We start from the raw sequence: 27,030 nt of genomic DNA, 5'->3' as shown, positions 1-27,030 counted from the left end.
AGGCTGCAGGAAAAGTAGGAATATAGCTGGTAGTCAGGAAAAACTCAACTTAGATATTGTCATGATTCCCTTTCTCTTGCACCTCTGCTTTACTTTATGTCATTTTCGGTGGGCTTTTTGCTTCTGAGTGACTGACTTCATCTATAAGGTAGAAAAATGTGGCAAGGAAGAGCTTCTGATTACAGTGTCTTGGAATGAGATCAATTTCATTTTAAATTATTGGGGAAGAATGCTGATTGGCACTGTTTGGGTAAGTGCCCACCCTAGAATAATTAACTGTAGACTTGTTTATTGAAGCTTTTGCATAGATTAAGTCTAGCTCCAGAGTTTCTTCACAACTAGAAGTGTCAGCGAACGGGACTCACTCTATCTGGAAATCTGAGGCAACTCTGAAGTTTCTGGAAGCACAAACCAATCACCTACTCTGGTGGATCTCCAGAAGCCTTGTCAGGGCTTTCAAGACTAGGTATTTCCAATAGATGCCATAACCCTCCACCCATCACCAGCACCACTACAGAGAATGACCACCACCCATCACTCTTGCCCTTATTGTTTTTGTAAAAGCTCAACATTTGACAGGAAAACACTGCATTTGGCATTTTCCTATAATATTCCTATGGAACAAGTTGGTAGACTTGCCTATCAAAGATATAGATTCCTGATACCTGAGAAGATAAAAGAGAAAGTGCCAAAAACAGGTAAGGTACAGTAGTAGTTGTATTTTTGGTAAAACTTGGAGTGTGGACATTGTCAGTTCTCTGTCCCTCTGTCTCTCCCTCCCTCCCATCCTTTGTCCTCTCTCTTCTTCCCAACATTCAACTTTCTTCTCCCTTCCCCTGAAATGGCTTTCTAAATTCTCTGAGCTTATTTTCTCTATTCTGTCAAAGCAGTCCCAATGATAAGGAGCAATATTCCTTCAATTTTTGTAAGTGAATCCAAACAATATTTAAATATTGCTGAATATTTAGGAAAGAATTTAGACTAGTAGACAAAGTATTAATATTTAAAGCTATTAAGTTACTTCTGAATTGGTTAATTAGCATGGTTACCTTATTTTCTCTAAAAATGAGACTGAACAAATGTACCACGCATTTTTGTTCCTCTGGGACCCATTAAAATACATAGGCATTTAACTTTTGCAAGATAATAATGTTGCCTGACAATGTCATCCTGACAGGAACACTAAACATCTCTATGAGAATACTCTGCAGATTTCTTAATGCATAATCAAAATTATTGTTACCTAATTAAAGTATGCTTTGGAACATGAACTGAAGGATAAACTACTACGATAAGAAAATAGGGAAAAGCAATGTGCTATTTCTTAAGCAAGAAGCCAGAGAGAAAATGCAGTAAAGGATCTTTGCTGATCTAGCAAAAGCTCTTGGTACGTGATATACTAGGATGTTGTTAGGCATTTATCTGTAAGGCCAATAAAAAAGTAATCATTGAGGAAAATGTAGTAACCATGGTTCATGTAATAATGTTAAAATATAACTTCATACACTTGGTTTTCTGCTATATGCAAGATTTTGTCTAACCCTAAAAGTGCTTTTTTAAGAAATCTACATTTCTTAAACAATCTAAAGCAAGCTATGCATTTTCACAGCATCAGGATTTTTGCCTAATTAAATAATCCTTTGATATTCCCAACAAGCCAATAAAATAACAGAATTCTTAAGGATGCCAAGGAAATTGAAGTATCTGTGACCTGTCCTATTATAATCAGTGCTTAATGAATGGCTGTTTATTATCCTAGCAATATCACTCTGCATGAGGTTCAGCCATTTGGTTGTATTTTTCCATGTTCTGCATTGCATTAAAAATACATTGTGCCAGACCCCTGGTGCTATGAAATTTATTCCATCAGTGCATAGGTTTGACCAGACAAGTGCTTCGAATATACTGATGAGTATTTCTCTAACTGTCATTACACGACCTACCTCCAATTTACATGCAGACCAGTTGCCAAGGACCCAGCTGTAGCAGGGGGTCACTGGGCAGGTTTTCTGCTGGGTAAGCTCTGTGGGGCATGGCCGTCCTTCTCCTTGGGTTGGCATAATGATAAATCGAGTCCGGCTCATTCGACCTAAAATGATAAGGGAGGTGTCAGCTTTTCAGTTAGTTTGGCTTGGAAAGGGACCTGAAGAACAGAATGTTGCCTTATACATGTAAGTCTTCATTTTAATAGACTGAACTCTGTCCTATCCCACTTTTAGTTTTTCTGTCATTTTCATTTAGAGTTCTACAGAGACACAGGCTATCTAGGTTTTCACAATGCTTAAAGGATCTGAAATTCTGTCTTCTACTTCTTTTAGCCTTCAAAGTACAAACTTGCTATTGTTGCCAAGTAGACTGATCTTGTAAACATTGGTAGACTGTCAATTCATTTAATAAATATTTATTTATTAAGCTCTAGCATGATCAAGGCATCCTGTAGTATGCTATGGACAGTAGTAAAATTGCCAGATGTATCTTCTACCATCAAAGACCTCATATTTTAAGACAGGATTACAAATATTAAACCAAAATATAGTGAGCATTGCCTCTTCTGTGAGGCAATGAGCATGAGCATAAACATGAGCAAGTAAGGTAAAAATCACACATAATCCAAATTATCTTAAAAAATTTCCTAGGAAGGTGCTACCCCAAGGTCCCAATAGTGTCTTTCAATTAATTCAAAACAGATAATTTTTTTCAGAGGTTTAGAACCAACTTCTTTCTTCACTGAGCACAAGATAAAGTTTTTGGCTTGTATGAAGGAACCAAGATGTTTAAAAAACATATGTTCAAATACTAGTCTCCTGTTCTGCAATGAAAGACAATTGATTAGTAAAAATTGCTCAGGAAAGATCAGTGCTCCCATATCACCTTCTGCCCCCTTCTAGGCATTAGGTCATCAGCTCATCAAGTGGAATAGTGATGGAATAACCTACATTATTTGTTTGTGCTTCTCTCTTTCTCTTGCATTCTTTCACTCTCACTCTCTTTCCTACTCACTCTTGTTCTTTCTGATGAAGTACTCAGCACATATAATTTAATTACTATTAGTTATTTGTGAATATGATGGACTTCCAATGTTGTTATAAAGTTAATTATGTAATTGTATTTGTGATAAATGTTAAAAGAAAAACAGGGTTCTGTGGAAGCATGCATTAGAATGGCAGCCCATTCTAAGAAGGAATCAGAGATCACTGCCATGAGCAGTGGAACTTTAAGCAGAAATCTGAAAAGATGTAAGTCAGACATGGTGTGCAGAGAGAGTGCGCCACACAGAGGAGGGAGCACGTGAAGAGATGGTGAGGTGCAAGGGATCACATGTCTGAGGACCTGACAGAAGCCAGTGCAGCTGGAGCAGAGAGTAATAGTGAGAAGGGCTTGAGAAAATGTTGTTAAAGCTATTAAAAACAGAGTCTTTTAGTTGATGTCAAAGATTCTACATTTATATCCTAAGAGAAAGGGAAAGCTAGTGAGGACTTCGTTTCTAGATAGAATTTACTTGAAAACCCTGGATAGAAACAATTACAGATACCTTCAAGTTTAGTGATAAGTAAGGGTGACTCACTTTCAAAGAACTAGACCTCTTACTGTCCACCAGAATATTATCATAGATTTGGGGGTAAACTAACTCTCTGAGAATATCCTTGAAGAAAACTAGGGGGTCGTTATCACTGGCTTCTAAATTCCTTAAGGTTTATACTTCCGTGCCTAACATGATACTTCACAGACATTAAGTAAAGTGGACTATATGTTTAATTTATATTTTCATAAATTATTGATGTGATATTATGTTATATGCAAATGTGTGATGTAATAATATCAATACATTGATTGAGCTAGTACCATGTGTTGGGCAATATTTTCAACACTTCATACGCATGGACTCATTTAATAGTGATAACAACCCAAGAAGAAAATTCTACTGTTTTCTCATATTATAGATGACAAAACTGAGGCTCAGAGAATTTAAGTCACTTGTTTGGGTTTAAAAAAACAAACAAACAAAGTAGGTTGTAGAACAGGATTCAAAGCAGTTTTACTCTAGTAGCTGCTTCATTAATCATGCTGCTGGGTAGACATGAGCAAGACAGCAAAGATAGTTACCTATTGAAGTCTTTTATAGGAGACATACAAGGAGTTTTAGATGGTGGTTGTATTAATTCATTTTCATGCTGCTGATAAAGACACACCCAAGACTGAGAAGAAATAGAAGTTTAATTAGACTTACAGTTCCACATGGCTGGGGAGGCCTCAGAATCATGATGGGAGGTGAAAGGCACTTCTTACATGGTGGTGGTAAGAGAAAAATGAGGAAGAAGCAAAAGCGGAAACCCCTGATAAACCCATCAGATCTCATGAGACTTATTCACTATCACAAGAATAGCATGGGAAAGACCGGCCCCCATGATTCAGTTACGTCTCCCTGGGTCCCTCCCACAACATGTGGGAATTCTGGAGATACAATTCAAGTTGAGATTTGGGTGGGGACACAGCCCAACCATATCATTCTGCCCCTGGACCCTCCAAATCTCATGTCTTCACATTTCAAAACCAATAATGGCTCCCCAACAGTCCCCCAAAGTCTTAACTCATTTCAGCATTAACCCAAAAGTCCACAGTCCAAAGTCTCATCTGAGACAAGGCAAGTCCCTTCTGCTTATGAGCCTGTAAAATCAAAAACAAGCTAATTACTTCCTAGATACAATACAGGCACAGATATTGGATAAATACAGCCATTCCAAATGGGAGAAACTGGCAAAAATAAAGGGGTTATGCGGCCCAGGCAAGTCCGAAATCCAGTGGGGCAGTCAAATTTTAAAGCTCCAAAATGATCTCCTATGACTCCAGGTCTCACTTTCAGGTCACACTGATGCAAAAGGTGGGTTGCCAGGGTCTTGGGCAGCTCCATCCCTGTGGCTTTGCAGGGTATAGCCTCCCTCTTGCCTGCTTTCATGGGCTGGCGTTGAGTGTCTGCAGGTTTTCCAGGCACGAGGTGCAAGCTGTCAGTGGGTCTACCATTCATGGGGATGGAGAACGATGGCCCTCTTCTCACAGCTCCACTAGGCAGCACCCCACTAGGGACTCTGTGTGGGGCTCCAACCCCATATTTCCCTTCCGCACTGCCCTAGCAGGAGTTTTCCATGAGGGCCCTGCCCCTGCAGCAAACTTTTGCCTGGGCATCCAGGCGTTTCCATACATCTTCTGAAATCTAGGCAGAGGTTCCCAAACCTCAGTTCTTGACTTCTTTGCACCCTCAGGCTCAACACCACATGGAAGCTGCCAAGGCTTGGGGCTTCCACCCTCTGAAGCCACAGCCCGAGCTTTATGTCAGCCCCTTTCAGCCACAGCTGGAGCAGCTGGGACACAGGGCACCAAGTCCCCAGGCTACACACATCACGGGGACCCTGGGCCCAGCCCACAAAACCACTTTTCCTGCTGGGCCTCCAGGCTATGATGGGAGGGCCTGTCGTGAAGTTCTCTGACATGCCCTGGAGACATTTTCCCCTTGGTCTTGGGAATTAACATTAGAGTCCTTGCTACTTATGCAAATTTCTGCAGCTGGCTTGAATTTCTCCTCAAAAAAAAAATGGCTTTTTCTTTTCTACTGCATCATCAGGCTGCAAATTTTTCTGAACTTTTATGCTCTGTTTCTCTTTTAAAATGGAATGCTTTTAACAGCACCCAAGTCACATCTTGAATGATTTGCTGCTGAGAAATTTCTTCCACCAGGTATCCTAAATTATCTCTCTCAAGTTTGAAGTTTCACAGATCTCTAGGGCAGGGGTAAAATGCCATGAGTCTCTTTGCTAAAACATAACAAAAGTCACCTTTCCTACAGTTCCCAACAAGTTCCTCATCTCCATCTGAGACCACCTCAGCCTGAACTTTATTGTTCATATCACTATCGGCATTTTTGTCGAAGCCATTCAACAAATCTCTAGGAGGTTCAACACTTTCCCACATTTTCCTGTCTTCTTCTGAGTCCTCCAAACTTTTCCAACCTCTGCCTGTTACCTAGTTCCAAAGTCACTTCCACATTTTCGGGTATCTTTTCAGCAGTGCCCCAATGTACTGGTATCAATTTACTCTATTAATCTATTTTCACACTGCTGATAAATACATATCCAAGACTGGGAAGAAAAAGAGGTTTGATTGGACTTACAGTTCCATATGGCTGGGGAGGCCTCAGAATCATGGTGGGAGGTGAAAGGCACTTCTTACATGGTGGTAACAAGAGAAAAATGAGGAAGAAGCAAAAGCGGAAACCCCTGATAAACCCATCAGATCTCATGAGACTTATTCACTATCATAAGAATAGCACAGGAAAGACTGGCCCCCATGATTCAGTTACCTCCCCCTGGGTCCCTCCTACAACACGTGGGAATTCTGGGAGATACAATTCAAGTTTGAGATTTGGTTGGGGACACAGCCAAATCATATCAGTGGTAAAATTTCTTTCAGTGATAATATAGGCAAGGGCTTATTCTGCAACCCTGGGCACAGAGCTCTTGCATGGAGTGTATACATTTAGACAGATGTTCTTCCCGGCATCACTCAAATCATACAGGTCAGATATCATTCACATCAAATGTTGTCCCTGCCAGATGAACACATTTGGCACAAGATTTCACATTAATTTTTGCTTAAATACTCTTCACCTTTTATAATAACTTTAATGTTTATTCTCTTGACTGAAACACCTATTATCCTAATGTCTTTATAATTGCAGGCTGTTCCATCCATCTTTGTAAGGATAATGACAATGTGGTGTCACCTTTATCACAGCCAAAGAGGCTCTATTTCATTATAACCAAATAACTTCAAGCTTGTCTTGAATTGATGGCATGCGGAGGGCCAGTACTATAGAACCATTTTATTTATTTCCATTAAGGTGACAGATATGTTCTGCTGGACATAAAGGTAGAGAAAATCTAATAAATGCAAAAGAAAAAAATGATGCTATTACTTTTAAAATAATGAAGTCTCAAGACCATTCATTGGAAGCACAGCCATATGGTCTCTCTTGCTATTGGTATCCAAACACAAAGAGAAGATTTCCAAACAATGCCTATGACTTTCAAGAATGTTTTTTGAAACCAAGGAACGTATAGTAAATCTGCATTTTGATGTATTTTGTGTTTAATTGGTTCATGTTAAACTTCAACAAAAAATATTGCTAATAAATGCATGCAAGTGTAAGAGAAAATTACTGGACCTGATGCTTCTGTTGGGTAATTGTTATCTTTTACTATATTTCTTTTTCTATTTAAGTCAGGGATGTTTAGATTGTATAAGTTAAAGAACCAAAAATATATCCCTCAAATAAAAAAAATCTAATAACATGGAATGTGGATGTTATCAATAAAGAGGTCTGCCACCTCCCAGGGTAGTGGTCAAATATTACTTGGGATGCCAGATCTCAGAAAGGATGGAATATTCAACCAAGCAGCTATCTCCCAGCAATGATTATTCTATCAAGAAATCCTAACAGCAGGAGCCTGAAGGAATTGTTTTGGCAATGATGAGTTTTGATGGGAGAGAGAAAGCAGTGGAGGATGTGGCCAAATTAAAGGTAAAAGTATGGTGTGGTATGGAACATGAGAGGAAGAGAATTTGAAACTAGCTGATGTGCCAGGCACAGTGGCTCACGCCTGTAATCCCAGCATTTTGGAAGGCTGAGGCAAGGGAATCACTTGAGTCCAAGAGTTCGAGACCAGCCTGGGCAGCATAGCAAGACCTCATATCTATAGGAAAAAAATAGAAAGTTAAAAAATAAACCTGATATATGGTGGAGAGAGGCCTGGAATGGGCATTAAAAGTTTCTAGTTGGAAATAGTTCTCTCCAATTAACAACTAGTAAATGATATGACCACATACAAGTACTTTAACTCTTCCGAGCATAAATTTTCTGTAAAATAAAACTGAGAATACAAAAAGTCTTTATTACTTGAAGATAATTCATGTTAAAAAAATGCCACTTAAAAGTGAAGCTATTTTAAATGGGAATTAAATTATTTTAAATAAATAGTAAAAAATATTTAAATAAGACTTTTTTCTGAAACTAAAAGAATGCAAGTGGGTTTATTTTATCTAATATCCACTAGCATATATATTATGATTACAATTATGCACTCGTTATTAGGACAAATAATAAATTGGTCATTGATATTTCTTACATAATTTTATGATAGCTGTAAGAGATCTTGATGTTTCATAGCTGACTTTCACAGCTTGAACATAAAGTCTTTGGCTGTTGAGTCAATTATCATCAGTTTTCCAAGGGCTCCCTTTAATCTTTGGTGTGAAGATCACTCCATATTGTAACCCCTTTGTAGTGGACACACATTTAATTTACAGCTAAAGATAGACCAACAAATCCCCTGATTTGCAACGACAGAGCACGTGTGTTAATGGAGAAAGCTTGTTGACTGGGCAAAGGTTCTGTGAATAATAAGTTTATTCTTGAATATTTTGATGTTATGAGGGGCTTGGCTGTCTATGGAATTCACAATAATGTGGATTCAGGTGAAGAATATCAGATGATGAGGACTGCCTGGATATGTGTCACAAAGGTTATACAAATAAAAAATACTGTATAAAAGCAACTTGCAAGGGGCTGGGCGCAGTAGCTCATGCCTGTAATCCCAGCAGTTTGGGACACCAAGACGGGCAGATCACTTGAGGTCAGGAGTTCGAGACCAGCCTGACCAACATGGTAAAACCCCACTTCTACTAAAAATACAAAAATTAGCAGACATGGTAGTGTATACTTATAATCTCAGCTATTTGGAGGCTGAGACAGGAAGATCGCTTGAACCTGGAAGGCAGAGGTTGCAGTGAGCCAAGATCGCGCCACTGCACTGTAGCCTGTGAGTCCATCTAAAAAAAAAAAAAAAAAAAGAAAAAGAAACTTGCGGAATATTTTAAATATGGTAAATGCTTTTATTTTTCTCTTCTTAAACATTTATTTTTAACAAATACTCTCATATCAATTCCTAGAACTGGCCCTGAAACATGCCTGTAATGAGTACATAAAACACGCTACCCGTGTCTCCTGTATTTTACTGGGCTTATTATATTAAATGAACAAAATTATAAAATACATAATTACTCAGTCAGGTCCCAACCCATCAAATCCCTTAACACTGTATCCTGGACTCTTTCTGTTCTCAGAGTAATAGTGAAGCTTGCTGCCATACATATCCTTATGCTTTCAAAGTCAGAAGGGAAGAATTTCCTTGGAAACTCTCTGGACTTGTCTTGCTTGGGTTTATGTTTTTCAATAACAACATAAGACATGACAATAGGTATCAATTGGGAACTAAATTCAATCATAAATATGGACAATATGCTGAATGAGCAATGCCCATTGAGATGAAGGAACAGAAGTTGACTCTCTATTCGTGCACTCATCGGGCTACAAAATAGAGAAAGACACTCCATATAAAATATGTTTCCAATTAAAAAAAGACCTAAATCATAGTAGGGTAAATTTGCTATTTGCTAGCAATTCTCCTCTCTGAGCCTTTTCCTCTTTTTCCCTGGAGAATACTGGGACCTCATTATAAACAACATTGATATTGAGCTTATTATTATATGAGCAACAATCACTAGCAATGAAAGAAAAAGGATTGAATGGCAAGATCTTTAGAAAAAATAATAGACAGTGAGGTGGTATACAGGTTGTAAAAACAAAAACAAAAACAAGAGAGGACAATCCTAGTGCTTGCATACAGGTTTAAAGCATATCAGACTAGATCATATTCCTACTGAACTAGGCAGTAGTCAAACTTCCCTCTTGAGGCTCCACTGACAAAGTAGATGTAGGAAATTTTAAGCAATTCAAACAAATCTCAAAACTGGTAAACATTTGTCAATGTATACACTTAGAAAAAGAAAGGAAGTCAAATGCAGTAATTCCTTATTCTGACCAAACTTTCCAATCAAAGCAGCCAGCCACCATGCCCTTTAGAGAGCCATGCTGTAAACAACAATTCTTCTGTGGCCCTGACACGTAGTCAGTGAATTTACTGGAAATTATGATTTTGATAGCTCTGGCCAATTTGGATATGGCCAAGGCAATGTATATATGTAAGAGATAATGGAAAAGGAAATATAAGAATAATAGAGAGATTGTTGAAGAATGTTCCTATTTACTGGAAACAAATAGTTCATTGAATAAAATATCTGAGCAATTTACATAAATATACCAATACCAGTGCACAGTAGATATATAAAAGCAATAATAGTAGTATATGAAGTAACTTTGAGCTTCCAGCATGTCTATGGATATCATTATTATTGGCTTCCTTTCCACTTGGACATTACTTCTTTTGAACATAAGTTAAATTTCCAAAGTTTATGCACAATCATTGGCAGAAAATGATCATCCAGAAGCCAACATCTAGAAGGGGTTGGCCAATTAAAACACCATGCAGAATAGGGTACAATGTCACTTAACTGAAGGTAATGATGGTCTTTCCTGATGAGAACCCCAAAATCAGGTTAATGAATAAAAGGTTTCTGCTTTCAAGGGTTTTCCCCCTATGGATTTATTCTTAAGCATTTGGTACCTGTGACCTAGTGTTAGACAATAGCAAATACTAGTGGATGACAACATAAGTGAAAAAGAAGCAAAGGAATACTAACAAAACCTCATTAGTAGATGGCCATGTTCAATCTAAGTTAATTTTAGTCATATATATTTCTGTGTTTAAGGCGTTTTATTGTATCATACCTTTTGTCATTGTAAAAACAGTCCTCACTATGGAGGGAGGCACTACATTAATTGAGAGAATACAGTGTGCTTTGATATACAAATGATATCATACATTCTTGCTTAGCTTTTTCTCTCCCTTATCCTGCTTTCTTCACTCTCCTGCCCCTGAGAGTTCCTCCCCCTACTCTCTGAGTCACATAAATCACTTTATCAACCCCGGTTTCAGGCTGAGTTTAGGACATAGTTATTAATGTTCCGCTTTAACATATGATAAACTGAGGCTCAGAGAATTTAAATATTTTTTGTGAAATGATACAGGTAGAAGGTTTGGAACAAAGATTTGTCTTGCTCCAAAAACATATGCTTTCCAATAGATCTCATCTAATCCATGTCTTAGGTATCAGATACTATGCTCTAGTTATTAGGCCACTCAAACTTGTTTGAGAATTGCACTTAGATCTATCTTTTGCAATAAATTTGTTATATGTATTTGTACACTCCATATTTTCTTTAGCAAAAATTAATTAAGATGACTGTGCTAACACCTTTCTCCTATGACAATTCTTTATTTGCTTTCAGGTACTCATCAGAGTAAATTTCTGAAGGCAGTGGAAAATCAGGTTGTGTATAAAATGCTCAGTTAATTTCATGTGGCTTTTTAGGCTGGACATCTACTAAAAAGTGGTTAAAGCTGTACTTCTCACTTCTCTTAACAAATATCAGGAATTTTTATCCAAAATTTATTTTAAATATTACTGGTGGATATAGATTTGGGATCAAGGCTATTTTCCAGTATAGCAGAGTGGAGGAAAATTACCATCCTGATCTGCAAACTAAAGACAGCTCTTTAGGACGTGTGTAGTATTGATGCAGCAGTAATTCTACACCCAGAGATACAGTCCATCAGCTTCCCCTATAGAGGGATTCCTTGGCTTATATGAAAATTGCTTCAGGTCTCCAGATACCCTTTTATCCTACAGAAGATCCAACTTAAGCAAGATAAACATTCTATAGGCTTTTCAGAGCAAAACAGACTCTAGTCCCAGCCAGGATCACATCTCTACCAGGTACATGGGAAGTAACAAGACCACCACTTTAAAAGTCAAGGCTGTGATGTCAAGGGGCTTAGATAGGTATTTTATGGCAGAAGATTAAGCACTTTTGACATTGCTTGGATATAAATAACTCCAGATTTTTCAATGGTAGAGTATGTATATGCATTCTGACCGCTTACCTCCAGTTCTATTTTCAACAATCACATTTCAGTTCCATTAAAAACTAACACAACTTGAGGGACCACTGTAATACCTATAAACAGCAGCAATACCCACAATGAGCAATTTCCATGGGATGCAAGAAGGTGAGAGAGAGTGAATTTGCAAATCTTGGAGCTAATCTTCACACCCTTTTTAGAGAAAACCATCAGAGTCACACATTACCTCTCTGTAAGATTGGCAGCTGTATTCCTATTAGATAAACTACATAACATGCAACATTATTGGTTGTGAGGCAAGAACATATTTAGAAGGTTTAAAATTCAGAGGGACTTCTTAAAGCATTAATATATTTCACTGTCCTTTGTGTGCCAACCTATGACCCATTTTCTCTGCTTATTCTCAAATATACCTATAAATTATAATAATTTTTATAGTGATATAGCATGCAAGCCAGGGCCATGTACACAATAGATGATACAGAGTATCAGATGTACAGGATCATAGTGGAACAAATGGGGGCTTTGGAAATACCTGAACTTGGGTTCAAATCCATCCTCCACAACTGACAAGCTATGTAACCCTGGGCAGATAACTTCAGTGCCTATCATTACATCTGTAAAATTAGGTCTATACTTCATAGTACTGTTGAGAAGAATTACTAACATACTCCTAGCATCAGTAATTATACCCTTGACCAACAGGTATTAAAAAGTAATCCCTCTAATATTTCATCATTTTATAGATAAAAACAGTGCAAGAGAGTTCTGCACAGAATGAGTGAGCGGTCCGACATCCTACAACTTGCCATGGAAAAGCTGACTCTAAAACCCAGATCGTCGAGTTTCTTGTCTGTTCTTTTTCTTCCATTCCACTACCTAGCTTCTTGTTCTTTTGCCATAAGAACGAATTACTTGATACAGTAAATAAGTCTGAATTATTATGACAGACTGTGCCCAATCAAGAATACCATGCATTGATCAAATCGGATGCAGATACCAAAAATTAAAGTTACTGGCTTGCCCTTGAAACCTAGGAAAAAAAGCTGGAAGTCACAAAGTTGTTGTTGTGTTTTACAGTTAATACAAAATTATTTTCTTATTGTGGGCTAGAGTTGACAGAAAAATTTTATGCCGTCTGGGAAACACAAGAAGTAGGCTGGGTCATATGATGTAAAAATATTATAAACTCATATGCATTAAATTTAAAAATATAAAATACAAAGAAATCATAGTCTGGATTTAATAACATTCTTAGAGTGTTATCAGTTAAATAATTATGAATAATTCATGATATGCTAAATTTAGGAAGTTCTACATCCCACTAAACTGATGAAAATTCAAGAGACAAAAAACATAACTAATCCAAATATTAAGCTCTTCTATTACAAGCTTTGATCTTTGAAATCTATCTAAAAAGATCCCTTAGTGGAAGCTTAGAATCAGTCTCTCTCTAAATTGAAATAAATTGGATTCAAACTGTTCTGACCTTGAAATCTTTAACACAATTAGAAAGTATATGCCAAGCATCAGGTGTACATTAAAGAGGCAATCCAGACACTTGGAAAATAAAGTAAGAGCTCATTTCAAAACTTCCTCTCAGATCATTGCAGTTCTGTGGGTTTGATGATGAAGTGTGGCTCATGGGGAAGCATCAGGGACATCCAGCACACAAGGTTTTGCCCAACAACTCAGCAAATGCAGAAACAGAGATAATTGTGTGAACTTTTGTTTTTGATAAAGACAGCAGCTGAGAACTGCAGCTGCTGAAGTTTGACTCCCAGGTAACTCGCATGCCCACTTTAATGTGACTAAATAAACTCTACCTCTTCCTGTGGTCTCTGCCTATTGCTACAACCCGTTCGAAAAGAGAAAGCGGCTCCTACAAAAGGCAGCTGCTGGCACTTTGTCTTAGAACAGGCGAGCTGCTGATGTTTCCTAATGACAGTCTCCAACCTTTGCAGCTCCACAATTTGGTCACTTAAGAAACAAGTTCATCTATACCATACATTCTGGCTTCTGATTACTGCTATTCATTTACTGTTTGTTTTTCAGGTTGTGTTGTATGAGGATTCAAGCATGATTTAAATACAGAATTATCTTATTTTAATAATATTACTATCTTCCACAGGAGTGATAGTTAGGGAAGAGTGGTGCCAACGGACTGGAGCAGGAAGGCTAGAATGGGGAAGAAGTTTGGGGATGGTGGGGAATAACATGATACACCCACAGAGGCTGCCTTGGCACAGTCTTGAGGGTAGGTGCTTAAAAATTCAAGGGCCATGTATCCTATTCCTCTTTGTACCACTCAATTCTGTTTTTAAAGTTTGAGATTGGGGCTGGGTGGGGTGGCTTATGCCTGTAAACCCAGCACTTTGGGGGGCCGAGGCAGGCAGATTGCTTGAGCTCAGGAGTTCAAGACCAGCCTGGGTAACATAGCATAACCCAGTGTCTACAAAAAATACAAAATTTAATCAGGTGTGGTGGCATGTGCCTATAGTCCCAGCTACTTGGGAGGCTGAAGTGGGAGGACTGCTTGAGCCCAGGAGGCAGAGGGTGCAGTGAGCCAAGATTGTGCCACTACATTTCAGCCTGGGCAACAGAGCAAGATTCTATATCACAAAAAAAAATTGAGGTTGGGCGCAAATACATGCAAGTAGAAAATACTCATCCTTATATTTTTGTCTGAAGATCTTAACATGGGACCTTAAATAGAACAGGTAGTCAAAAAATGCTTGTGCGATTGAGCACTGAGCAGCCTAGTAAGGAAAACATTAGTCACAAGAGCTATGGCACCATCCTGCCCAAATATTATCCTACTGACCCTTAGAAACTAGCCAGAGGTGATGTGTAACTGATGCCATACTTATATGCCAATAGACACTATCTAGATGATTTCCAAGTACTTTATGCAACTTGATTTCTCCAAGTAGTTAACATTCCTTCCCTAGTCCTTCTGTGCCTTAGTTCACACAAGGACTTTTCTTGTGAAATCTGTGTGTTGTTTTTGTCTTTGTTTATTATTCTAAGGATTGGAGAAAGGGGAATTTTAGCTCAGACTATAGTTGTCTAGAAATCCTGAAAAGTAGGATTCAAATTTGCATGGGTTTTTGTGTTTGTAGACAAACAGGGTCTAGTAGATAACAGAGTCTGATGAGTCCACAGCACTAACAGAACCGCTTACAATTTTTAAGTGATCTTTTAATACTAAACTTACAATTTGGGGTCTTATTCATAAAGTTGGTATGTTGGAATAACACAGAGATCTGTCATGTTTCAGTGACTTGGTACAGTGAATGCTTTATTACAAACAAACATCCCAGCAGTGGCCCCTGAGGACAACACTGTAGTGCTATGGCAGTGGGATATCCAGGTGGGTCTCTTCTGGACAGAGGAGCAACCAACTGTTTCGATGAAAGACATCACTGATGCAAATAGTACCTCTCATTTGAATGTCTTTTGTGGATTCATCAATGGGCATTATTACTTATTTGTTAGTTTACTCTCTGTTGTCCCTAAACTAGATTTTAAGCTCCATAAAAATAGGGAAATTGCCTTTTTTCCCCCAGTGCTGAATTCTAAGTACATAAGACTATAACTGACATGTATGTATTTGTTTATGGATAAAAAAAAATAGATGAATGACTTATATGTCAATATGAAAACACTTGATCAGATATTCACTTTTAGAACATCATATAGGCTATGAATATAGTGTGTAGAATTTGGAGAGGAGTAAAAGGATGAGATATAAAATTGGGAGATGAGGGTGACTGCGTCTATGGAATAATTTTTAAAAGATCCTATGGAGTCTCCAATAACCCTCTCTTCTACAGACAGGTAGAGGAACATGGAGGAGAAAATTCACATATACTAAACACTCATGATGTGTCTGTTACTATGCCAGGTGTCTTCAAATACTTAATTTCATTTAATTCTCAAAACAAAAACTAAACCACTAACATGTGCAAAATTCCAATTCATAGATAAAGAATAGGACATTCAGAAAGATTTAGTTAATTCCTTAAACAGCTACATTTGAACTTAGATTTACACAACTTTAAAGTAGATGCCCCAGTGGAAACCATGCCTGACTGCCTGTTAAAACAATTGACAAACTATTGGGTAATCACTGAAATCTCAGTCCTAAGACCTGCCATTTCATTTCCACAGGCTCTTTGCTCTCATTTGTGCAAGAAATTACATATTATTGTTGGACATTGCAATTCCCATGTTTTCATTATGAGTGACATTCTTTGTAGAAGTAGTTGTCAATTTTTCTTAGTCACATTTTCCTAATATGTATCCTGGCTACAGTTTTTGGCTCTGCCCTCTCTAGGACCTTACAGTTGAGTTCACAGATGAGCTCCTTTTTAATTGTGAGTCATGCCTGGTTTCTCACACAATCCCAACTAAAGAAGATAATTATCAACAACATAAGCACATCCATTTGTGAGTAGCTTATAGATGAGTCCATAACTTATTGCCAGTGGTCCAATATCAGGACTTCTAGAAAACTGCTTTCAAATCTCTTTGGTTGACAATCAGATCGAGGTCCTGGTATCCCATCCTCCCTTCCCAATGATGATTTCTCCAAACTGCAGTTCTTCTTCCCATCTCCTCCCCTGTTTAATTTGCCTGCTATGGTTTGGATGTGGTTTGTGCCCACCAAAAGGCATATCAACATTTGATCTCCTTTGCAGTGGGGTTGGGAAGTAAGGACTAGTGGGAAGTATTTGAGCCATAGGTGAGGATTCCTCATTAATAAATTAATGCCCTCCCTTGGAGGTGAGTGAGTTCTCACTCTTGCAGGAATGGATTAGCTCTTGCAAGACAGGGTTGTTAAAAAGTGTGTGGTTTTTTGGCTTCTTGCTCTTGTTTTCTTTTTCACCATGTGACTATTTTGCACATACCTGCTCCCCTTCCACTTTCTGTCATGAGTTGAAGCAGCCTGAGACCCCCACCAGATGCAGCTGCGCAATCTTGAACCTTACAGGCACCAGAATCATTAGCCAAATAAACCTCTTGTCTTTATAAATTACACAGTCTTAGGTATTCCGTTATAGCAATACAAAATGGACTAACACAGAAAATTGGTACTGAGGAGTGAATTGTTGGTATACAGATACCTGAACATGTGAAAGTGGCTTTGGAACTGGGTAATACATAGAGGCTGGAAGAGTTTGCAGGGACAGGCTAGAAAAAGTCTGCATTGCCATAACTGGAGCAATAAGTGTGTTTTTGGTGAGGGCTCGGAAGAAGACAAAATGATGAGGAAGAGTTTAGAACTTCTTAGAGACTGGTTAAGTGGTTGTGACCAAAATGCTAACAGAAAGATGGACAGTAAAGGACATGCTGATGAAGTCTCAGACTGAAATAAGGAACTTACTGGGAACTGGATAAAACACTATCCTTGTTACACCATAGCAAACAACTTGGTTGCATTGTGGCCATGCCCTACAGCTTTGTGGAATACAGAACTTAAGAGTAAAAGAATAGCATAGCTGGTGGACAAAATTTCTAAGAAGCAAAGCTCTGGCTGCTGCTGCTTCTAACTGCTTATGGTAAACAGCTAGAGAAAAGGGAAGCTGAGTGGAAAGATTTGGAAAATTTTTAGCATGGTCATGTGGTAGAGAATGTAACAGTATCTTCAGGAAAGGAATACAAGAATGCTGCCAACAGACTGTTTGCTAAAGAGAGTAGCATGGCTAAAAGGGAGCCAGGTGGTAATGGTCAGAACAATGGAAAAAAAGCCCTGAAGGCATTTTAAAGATCTTCACAGCCAGCCCTTCCCATCAGAGGCCCAGAAGTCTAGAAGGAAAGAATGGTTTCAGGGGACATGACCGGAGCGCCACTGCCCTGTGTTGCCTCAGAGATCTGCTAACCACATCCCAGTGATTCCTGCTGGAGCAGCCATGGCTCAATCTGCCCTAGATGTAACCATGCTCTGCAGAGGCTGAGCTATAAGCTTTAGGGGCATCCACATCCATATTACTAATTTTGTAATGGGAGAGCAGTGAAGGTATGTTGGCTTCCACCTAGATTTCAGAGGATGTGTCAGAAAGCTTGGGAGCTCAGACAGAAACCTGCCACAGGAGTGGAGCTGCCACAGAGTTTCCACCATGGCAAAGCCTAGTAGATCCCTGGAAGCAGGGCTGCCTTGGGGACCCCAGACTGTAGGGCCATTGGCAGTGTGCAATGCCCACCTGAAAAAGCCATAGGTATTCAACTCCCAACTGGTGAGAGCAGCCACATGAGCTGCACTCAGCAAAGCCATAGAGGTGGGGTGGCCCAAGGCCTTGGGAGCCCATCTCTTGCACCAGTGCGCCCAGGACATGAAGTCAAATGAATATGTTCCAGAAATCTAAAATTTCATGCCTGTCTTGCTATGTTTTGCACTTTCCTGGGCCCTGTCATTTCTTTATTCAGGCCTATTTTTCTATTTTTTTAAATGATACTTCAAGTTCTAGGGTACATGTGCACAACGTCCAGGTTTGTTACATATGTATACATGTGTCATGTTGGTGTGCTGCACCCATTAACTCGTCGTTTACACTAGGTATTTCTCCTAATGCTACCCCTCCCCCCTCCCTACCCCCAAGACAGGCCCCAGTGTGTGATGTTCCCCACGCTGTGTCCAAGTGTTTTCATTGTTCAATTCCCACCTATGAGTGAGAACATGCAGTGTTTGGTTTTCTGTCCTTGCGATAGTTTGCTCAGAATAATGGTTTCCAACTTCATCCATGTCCCTACAAAGATATGAACTCATCCTTTTTTATGGTTGCATAGTATTCCATGGTGTATATGTGCCACATTTTCTTAATCCAGTCTATCATTGATGGACATTTGGGTTGGTTCGAAGTCTTTGCTATTGTGAATAGTGCCGCAATAAACATACAGTGCATGTGTCTTTATAGCAGCATGATTTATAATCCTTTGGGTATATGCCCAGTAATAGGATTGCTGGGTCAAATGGTATTTCTAGTTCTAGATCCTTGAGGGATTGCCACACTGTCTTCCACAATGGTTGAACTAGTTTACAGTGCCACCAACAGTGTAAAAGTGTTCCTATTTGTCCACATCCTCTCCAGCACCCATTGTTTCCTGCCTTTTTAATGATCGCCATTCTAACTGGTATGACATGGTATCTCATTGTGGTTTTGATTTGCATTTCTCTGATGGCCAGTGATGATGAGCATTTTTTCTTGTGTCTGTTGGCTGCATAAATGTCTTCTTTTGAGAAGTGTCTGTTCATATCCTTCACCCACTTGTTGATGGGGTTGTTTGATTTTTTTCTTGTAAATTTGTTTAAGTTCTTTGTAGATTCTGGATATTAGCCCTTTGTCAGATGGGTAGATTGTGAAAATTTTCTCACATTCTGTAGGTTGCCTGTTCACTCTGATGGTAGTTTCTTTTGCTGTGCAGAAGCTCTTTAGTTTAATTTGATCCCATTTGTCAATTTTGGCTTTCGTTGCCATTGCTTTTGGTGTTTTAGACATGAAGTCCTTGCCCATGCCTATGTCCTGAAAGGTATTGCCTAGGTTCTCCTCTAGGGTTTTTATGGTTTTAGGTCTAACATTTAAGTCTTTAATCCATCTTGAATTAATTTTTGTATAAGGTGTAAGGAAGGGATCCAGTTTCAGCATTCTACATATGGCTAGACAGTTTTCCCAGCACCATTTATTAAATAGGGAATCCTTTCCCCATTGCTTGTTTTTGTCAGGTTTGTCAAAGATCAGATGCTTATAGATGTGTGGTATTATCTCTGAGGGCTCTGTTCTGTTCTATTGATCTATATCTCTGTTTTGGTACCAGTAACATGTTGTTTTGGTTACTGTAGCCTTGTAGTATAGTTTGAAGTCAGGTAGTGTGATGCCTTCAGCTTTGTTCTTTTGGCATAGGATTGTCTTGGCAATGTGGGCCCTTTTTTGGTCCATGTGAACTTGAAAGTAGCTTTTTCCAATTCTGTGAAGAAAGTCATTGGTAACTTGATGGGGATGGCATTGAATCTATAAATTGCCTTGGGCAGTATGTCCATTTTCACGATATTGATTCTTCCTATCCATGAGCATGGAATGCTCTTCCATTTGTTTGTGTCCTCTTTTATTTCATTGAGCAGTGGTTTGTAGTTCTCCTTGAAGAGGTCCTTCACATCCCTTGTAAGTTGGATTTCTAGGTATCTTATTCTCTTTGAAGCAGTTGTGAATGGGAGTTCACTCATGATTTCGCTTTCTGCTTGTCTGTTATTGGTGTATAAGAATGCTTGTGATTTTTGCACATTTATTTTGTATCCTGAGACTTTGCTGAAGTTGCTTATCAGCTTAAGGAGATTTTGGGCTGAGATGATGGGGTTTTCTAAATATACAATCATGTCATCTGCAAACAGGGACAATTTGATTTCCTCTTTTCCTAATTCAATACCCTTTATTTCTTTCTCCTGCCTGATTGCCCTGGCCAGAACTTCCAACACTATGTTGAATAGGAGTGGTGCAAGAGGGCATCCCTGTCTTGTGCCAGTTTTCAAAGGGAATACTTCCAGTTTTTGCCCATTCAGTATGATATTGGCTGTGACTTTGTCATAAATACCTCCTATTAGTTTTAGATATGTCCTATCAATACCTAGTTTATTGAGAGTTTTTAGCATGAAGGGCTGTTGAATTTTGTCAAAGGCCTTTTCTGCATCTATTGAGATAATCATGTGGTTTTGGTCTTTGGTTCTATTTATATGATGGATTATGTTTATCGATTCGCATATGTTGAACCGGCCTTGCATCCCAGGGATGAAGCCCATTTGATCATGGTGGATAAGCTTTTTGATGTGCTGCTGGATTCGGTTTGCCAGTATTTTATTGAGGATTTTTGCATCGATGTTCATCAGGGACATTGGTCTAAAATTCTTTTTTTTGTTGTTGTTGTGTCTGTGCCAGGCTTTGGTATCAGGATGATGCTGGCCTCATAAAATGAGTTAGGGAGGATTCCCTCTTTTTCTATTGATCGGAATAGTTTCAGAAGGAATGGTACCAGCTCCTCTTTGTACCTCTGGTAGAATCAGCTGTGAATCCATCTGGTCCTGGACTTTTTTTGGTTGGTAGGCTATTAATTATTGCCTCAATTTCAGAGCCTGTTATTGGTCTATTGAGGGATTCAACTTCTTCCTGGTGTAGTTTTGGGAGGGTGTATGTGTCCAGGAATTTATCCATTTCTTCTAGATTTTCTAGTTCATTTGCGTAGAGGTGTTTATAGTATTCTCTGATGGTAGTTTGTATTTCTGTGGGATCGCTGGTGATATCCCCTTTATCATTTTTTTATTGCATCAATTTGATTCTTATCTCTTTTCTTCTTTATTAGTCTTGCCAGTGGTCTATCAATTTTATTGATCTTTTCAAAAAACAAGCTCCTGGATTCAATGATTTTTTGAAGGGTCTTTTGTGTCTCTAACTCCTTCAGTTCTGCTCTGATTTCTTGCCTTCTGCTAGCTTTCCTATTTTGGAACAGGAATGTTTACAAATGTCTGTACCACCACTGTACCTTGGAAGCAAATAACTTGTTTTTTTTTGTTTTTTGTTTTTTGTTTTGTCATTGTTGTTTTGTTTTTGCAGGCTCAAAGCTGGAAGAACTTACCTTGAGTCTCAGATGAGACTCTAGATTTTGGGCTTCTAAGTTGGTACCGAAACAAGTTAAGACTTAGGATTATTGGATGGAATGATTGTATTTTGCAGGTGAGAGGAACACGAGTTTTTAGATTCACCTGTGGAATGCTATGGTTTGGATTTGGTTTGTTCCCAGCAAAACTGAGATCAAAATTTGATCCCCTTTGTGATGGTCTTGGACGATGAGGTCTATGGGATGGTGTGTTGCTCATAAGTGCAGATCCCCCATGAATGGATTAATGCCCTCCCTGGGGGCGAGTGAGTTCTCACTCGTGTAGGAATAGATTCATTCCTGCAACACAGGGTTATTTCTCTCTTGCTTCCTCAGTTTCTCTCTCTTATTTCCTCTTTCAGGATGTGATCTCTTTACAAACACCTTCTCTCTTCTGCTTTCTGCCATTAGTTGACACAGCCTGAGGCTTTCACCAGATGCAGCTGCCTAATCTTGAACCTTCTAGCCATAGGAATCACGAGCCAAATAAACCTATTTTCTTCATAAATTAACCAGCCTCAGGTATTCTATTATAGCAGCACAAAATGCACTAAGATGTACTAACAGTGTACCAGGATTTCTCCCTAGGTCCTTACTCCAAATTTTTGACATTTACCTTATGATATATTGCAACTCTACTTTAGGACCAGAGTTCTATCCTAAGCCAGCTCTGTTTTATGCTATGGTCTTGTTGCTTTCTCTCCCGTGGGCCCATGTCTTGATCCTTACTTCAGCCTAATGACTGGAATTCCACCTCTGTTTTCACTTACCTGCCTCACTACTGGGTATCAATTGCCTTCTGCATTCCTTGCCATGGTGCATTACTTATCCACTGGGATTCTGGGATCATATAGTAATGATTTCTGTTTCTTCCCAAAGATTTATACTCCCTTTCCTTTATAACATTATGTGATAATGTAACATTATTGTTGAGATGTGACTGACTACCCAGAAAGTACATTTCCTTCCCTGGCATCTTCCAATGAGTTGGAAACATAGAGCAATTTATGTCTAATATATATGTAAGAGATGTATGCTGCTTCCAACCCAGTTCATAAAACCTCCACAGAGCCAAGTGATATCACCATCCAGAGTAACTTGGTCCTGTTAAAGTGGCAGAACCTCTGTGAACTTGTGTCCTCGATTTACATTTTGAAGCATAAAGCCCTCTCTTTATGTGGGTGAAAAGCAAGTCTCTAGTCTATTATGTTCAGCCTAGGGTGTTCTTTGGGGATTTACGTGGTATAGTAGACAGCTTTACTTAAATAACACATACTATTTTTTCCAAAAACCACTGAGGCCAACATGTTTTTTCAATTTGTTGAGCTTATGACCTGAATAAACATTGCCCCACAGGTTCATTGGCCTCTCTGGTGTCTGCCACTGTTAACTGGTCCATTCTGCAACATCTGCCTCACTCTCCTAGACTGATATGAGGCCAGGATCTGTTTTTCTTCCCCTGTGGGTCAGTTTCTATTGGCTTTAGCTGGGTCCCATACCTTATGCCATTTATCAAGCTGAAAGATATTTAGAAATCTACACTAGTTAGTGGGAAACACGGGGAAATGAATACCTCCATGGCCACAGGTCTGTGAACACTCTGTCCAAGCCGTCCACCCTGAGAGCTGACAGTTGACCACGCATTCCACCAAGCAGGGAATGCTCATTCTCTGGGGCTTCTCCAAATTATGCTGCAAATGAAAATGAAACACAACTTTATTGGAGAAATCATTCTTTAGTCAAATCACTGTCCTTTCATGGGAAAGACTCGCCTTTACTCTGTGATAAAAACCTTTCCCTATTTCAGTGGCGAAGTATATCCTTTCTTATATAAATTGGTGACAATCATAGAAAATGATTGTCCTTTAATTACCAAATAAAAATTTGTCAGCCAAAATTTCTTTTTATAAAATCCTAAACTCTATTAGGCTGCCAGGAAAGTAGAGGTGTCTCGTTACACAGAGATCTGTCCTGTTGCTCAATCAGCAAGGAACCAGAAAGACACTTCAATGCCAACTTCAGGCACTTTGTGCTTCTGAATAGGCCAAAAGTACATAGAGGGCCAACACAGAAAGCCAGCTAGGCTAGACAATAAATAATGTGGGGATGAATATACAATCAGCAACCCATCTAAAGTGTATAAAAAAGCCTGGGCTAAAAACAATCCTGGTCTTAACGACGGGTCAAGTTGATGATACAGTTTATTTTTTTTCTTGTCCTCTCTGAAAGCAGCATCTTGGCAAACCATACAAATTTTCTAATGGCCAAGGTAGCGGAGGTCCTAGTGAAAGAATAAAGCACCTGAGAAACACAGAAAGAATAATAAAAAATTCTGCTCTAGGAATAACACACTATTTGTGTGCTTACTTAGGAAAACTTTGACATTCAACATGTGTTATATGTTAGCAATATCCTTACCAAGCTAAAATTAATGATTATAGTACAATGACTTGCCAAGTGGGTAAAATGGATACTATCATAATGAGACCTATAATCCATCTGAGATATATGGATATTCTAGTTTCATTAATAATTTGAGATTTCTTTAAACTGGTATTTTTTACATATTTATTGGGCGTATGGTATCCGGAAATCAGAGAAACTGACTTTCTGTTAATGAATAGTTTATATCTTTTTGTATCAAAAGAAAATACTCATTACGTATACTAAATAAACAATGCTCACCTATTGGGAGTTGTAGATTAATGATTTTTTTTTTCCCTGACACAGACAACTTCTTCAGAGGCTGATTAAATAAAATATATGTTAAAATAAATCATGGTATACAGCATTTTGCCCTGTGTCAGTCAGTTTCAGAATCTGACCAAATGGAGATCCATTTCAGATGTTCTGTTCTTAGGACTGGTGACGTAGTCTGCAGCTGCTCTGTTGGTTTAAAGAGCATGAGCATGTTGTGACAAAACAGAGCGAAGTCAGGATAGGTGACAGAGGTTTGTTTTGTTTTAATTCCCACTGATGTATTCCACCTCTCTTAAGAGAAATGCCACCAATTTTCATTTTGCCAGTTTGTTAAAGAAGTTTCTGGGGAAACGTGAGTTTACTGGTCCCCTTTTTCCAATTTATCCAAAGACTGTTTCAGTGATTCTTGAAGTGTGATAGTATCTTTACTTCTATTAAACTGCCCCCATAGTGTTTTTCATTTATATGTTGCCAAGAAAATGCCAAGTTCTTTGGAAAAGGTCTGACTATAGCTTTTGTCTGAACTCCATATAGTTTGGAACAGAGAAAAAAAAGGAGGGCTATAAAATTACAAAGATTCAGAACCCATTAATTTGAAACTTGGTAGGGATGCATTTTAATGTAGGTTGAAAAGAAAAATCTCTGCTATTTATCCAAATATTATCTGCTTAAGCAAACTGACATGATTATGTAATGGCAAGTGTCCATGTTCGTCTTCTATGCAAGGGACAGTATTATCACATATGCAAATGAATCACCTGTCCAATACAAAAGAATCATATTTAAATATTAAAGTCACCCAAGGTCAACAGTTTGGCAAACAAGTACAGTTAAATAAATTTTTATAAGTAATAAAAACGTATATTTTTAATGAACCCATTTCTCCACTACAAAAATGACCTTTCCCAGTCATTTTGACTAAATTCAAACTAGTGAGCTATAACCATACTATACTGGCACCCTTTACTCTAACTGAACCTAAGCTAAGATGAGAAGAAATCAGTCTGTTATCTATATTGGACATCATGGAACTGCAGACCAATATTAAGAAAAACAAAGCCTTGGAAGTGAGATATGAATATAAACACAGTACCTGCTCACATTGGTCCATGCTGACTGGCTTGCCATCACTGCGCACACAGCTTAGCAGGCGGGTCCTGATGCCTTGACCACAGGGTGCGTTTTCACTCAGCTGGCATGTGCTCCACTCTACAGGCATAGGATCACCCACACTGAGTTTCAAAATTATGGCCATGTGAGCAAAATACAACAGATCTTTGATTATCTGCATTGGTGGAGAATAATCCACACATAATCCTAAAATCATTTCCAGGTAGCTTTGGGAAGCATTGTGCAATGCCCTTATTGCAAAACAAACAAAAAACAAATACACAAAGAAAAGTGAGTTACCTACTTAAATTTGCTTTCCAGAGATAAAGACCCAATGGTTTGTTAGAAACCATCTCATGGTTGGCTGGAGTAGAAGAGGAAAGATACTAACCAGGATGGTAAAGAAAAACCACTTTAGAATCAACTATTTGTTGAGGATAATTGGAGAAAAAACAACCCAGAAATGATGCCAGTTGCTATTGTCCAGATGTTTGTGTCCCCCTGCAAAATTCATATATTTAAATCCTAACCCTCTAGGTGATGGTATTTTGAGGGAGAACCTTTGGGGGATAATTAGAATATGGGAGCTGAGCTCTCATGAATGAAATTAGTGCCTTTACAAAGGAGGCCTAAGGGAGCTTGTTTGCGCCTTCCATCCTGTGAGGATGTAGCTAGAAGGCACTGTCTAGAGATACAGGCCCTCCTCACCAGACACTGAATCTAGTAGCACCTTGATTTTGGACTTCCAGCCTCCAGAGCTATAAGAAATACATTTATGTGTTTTATAAGCTACTTAGTCTATAGCAATTTGTTATAGCATCCAGGACAGACTAAGACACCAATCTTTTATGTAAACTTGAAAACATTTTCAATACTAAATTCAATCATTTAAATCATTTAGTGCATTTGATACAGAATAGTCAAAAGAGATGCTCCGGGAAAGAAAGAGGGAAAGACACATAAAACTGTATGGACTGTTACAGAAACTATATTTTTTTCAGATTATTCTATCATGAGAAAAAGTTTTACAGATTTGGCTAGTCATATTACAAACTAGATGGTGAAGAATTAGAATAAATTATCCCAAAGTTAATTTGATTTTTAAACAACTGTTATTTTTGGTGTCAGTAGAAAGGAAGACCCTTGGTCATATAAAATCTCTTTAAGGAAATTTTCCATATTGGTAGATGATCTAATAGTTTAATAGGAATAGAATAGCAAACCCACGTATAGTAAAATCAGTGTTTCAAAGATATGCTCTTCCAATGAAGCAAGTTTTATTGTATTTCTGAAACAGTACTATAAAAACCAGAGATCTTTTCTCTAAAGAAAAAGGACAAATACACCAGGTCATCTTTACCCATGAAGACAATCAGACAGCCCCACAGAAGTCACTATGAGGTTTTCCACAAGAGGAATCTCAGCAGAGCCAACGTGGCTGTGGTGAGGATTTTTTTTTTCTTTCAGAAAAGGCAATTGCTTTGCCTCTGCAGGCATGTGGTGGTTTGGTTGTCAGTATTGAATTCAATGCTGTGACTTAACATGGTTCCACATTTTGTAGCATTATGGAATGTCTGCTGCTGCAGGGAATGGCAAGTAGCAGATCAATGTAACTATAACAGTCCTCTGGTTTTAGACACTGAGC

The 27,030-nt window shown here is 38.6% G+C and overlaps 1 protein-coding gene across 1 annotated transcript in view; it reads right to left on the bottom strand.

The window, feature by feature from the left end:
* Nucleotides 1-27,030, bottom strand: part of THSD7B (thrombospondin type 1 domain containing 7B) — a 908,978-nt gene that overhangs the window by 33,311 nt on the left and 848,637 nt on the right. The window contains exons 19-21 of the mRNA XM_024243556.3: nucleotides 25,369-25,484; nucleotides 23,149-23,266; nucleotides 1,944-2,089 (exon numbers count right to left, since the gene is read on the bottom strand). Coding sequence (XP_024099324.3) covers nucleotides 1,944-2,089; nucleotides 23,149-23,266; nucleotides 25,369-25,484 — 380 coding nt within the window. The remainder of the gene's footprint in view (nucleotides 1-1,943; nucleotides 2,090-23,148; nucleotides 23,267-25,368; nucleotides 25,485-27,030) is intronic.

Source organism: Pongo abelii, chromosome 11 (genome assembly GCF_028885655.2).
Source record: "Pongo abelii isolate AG06213 chromosome 11, NHGRI_mPonAbe1-v2.0_pri, whole genome shotgun sequence".
Lineage (NCBI taxonomy): Eukaryota > Metazoa > Chordata > Mammalia > Primates > Hominidae > Pongo > Pongo abelii.
This window is presented reverse-complemented; position numbering and strand designations above follow the sequence as displayed.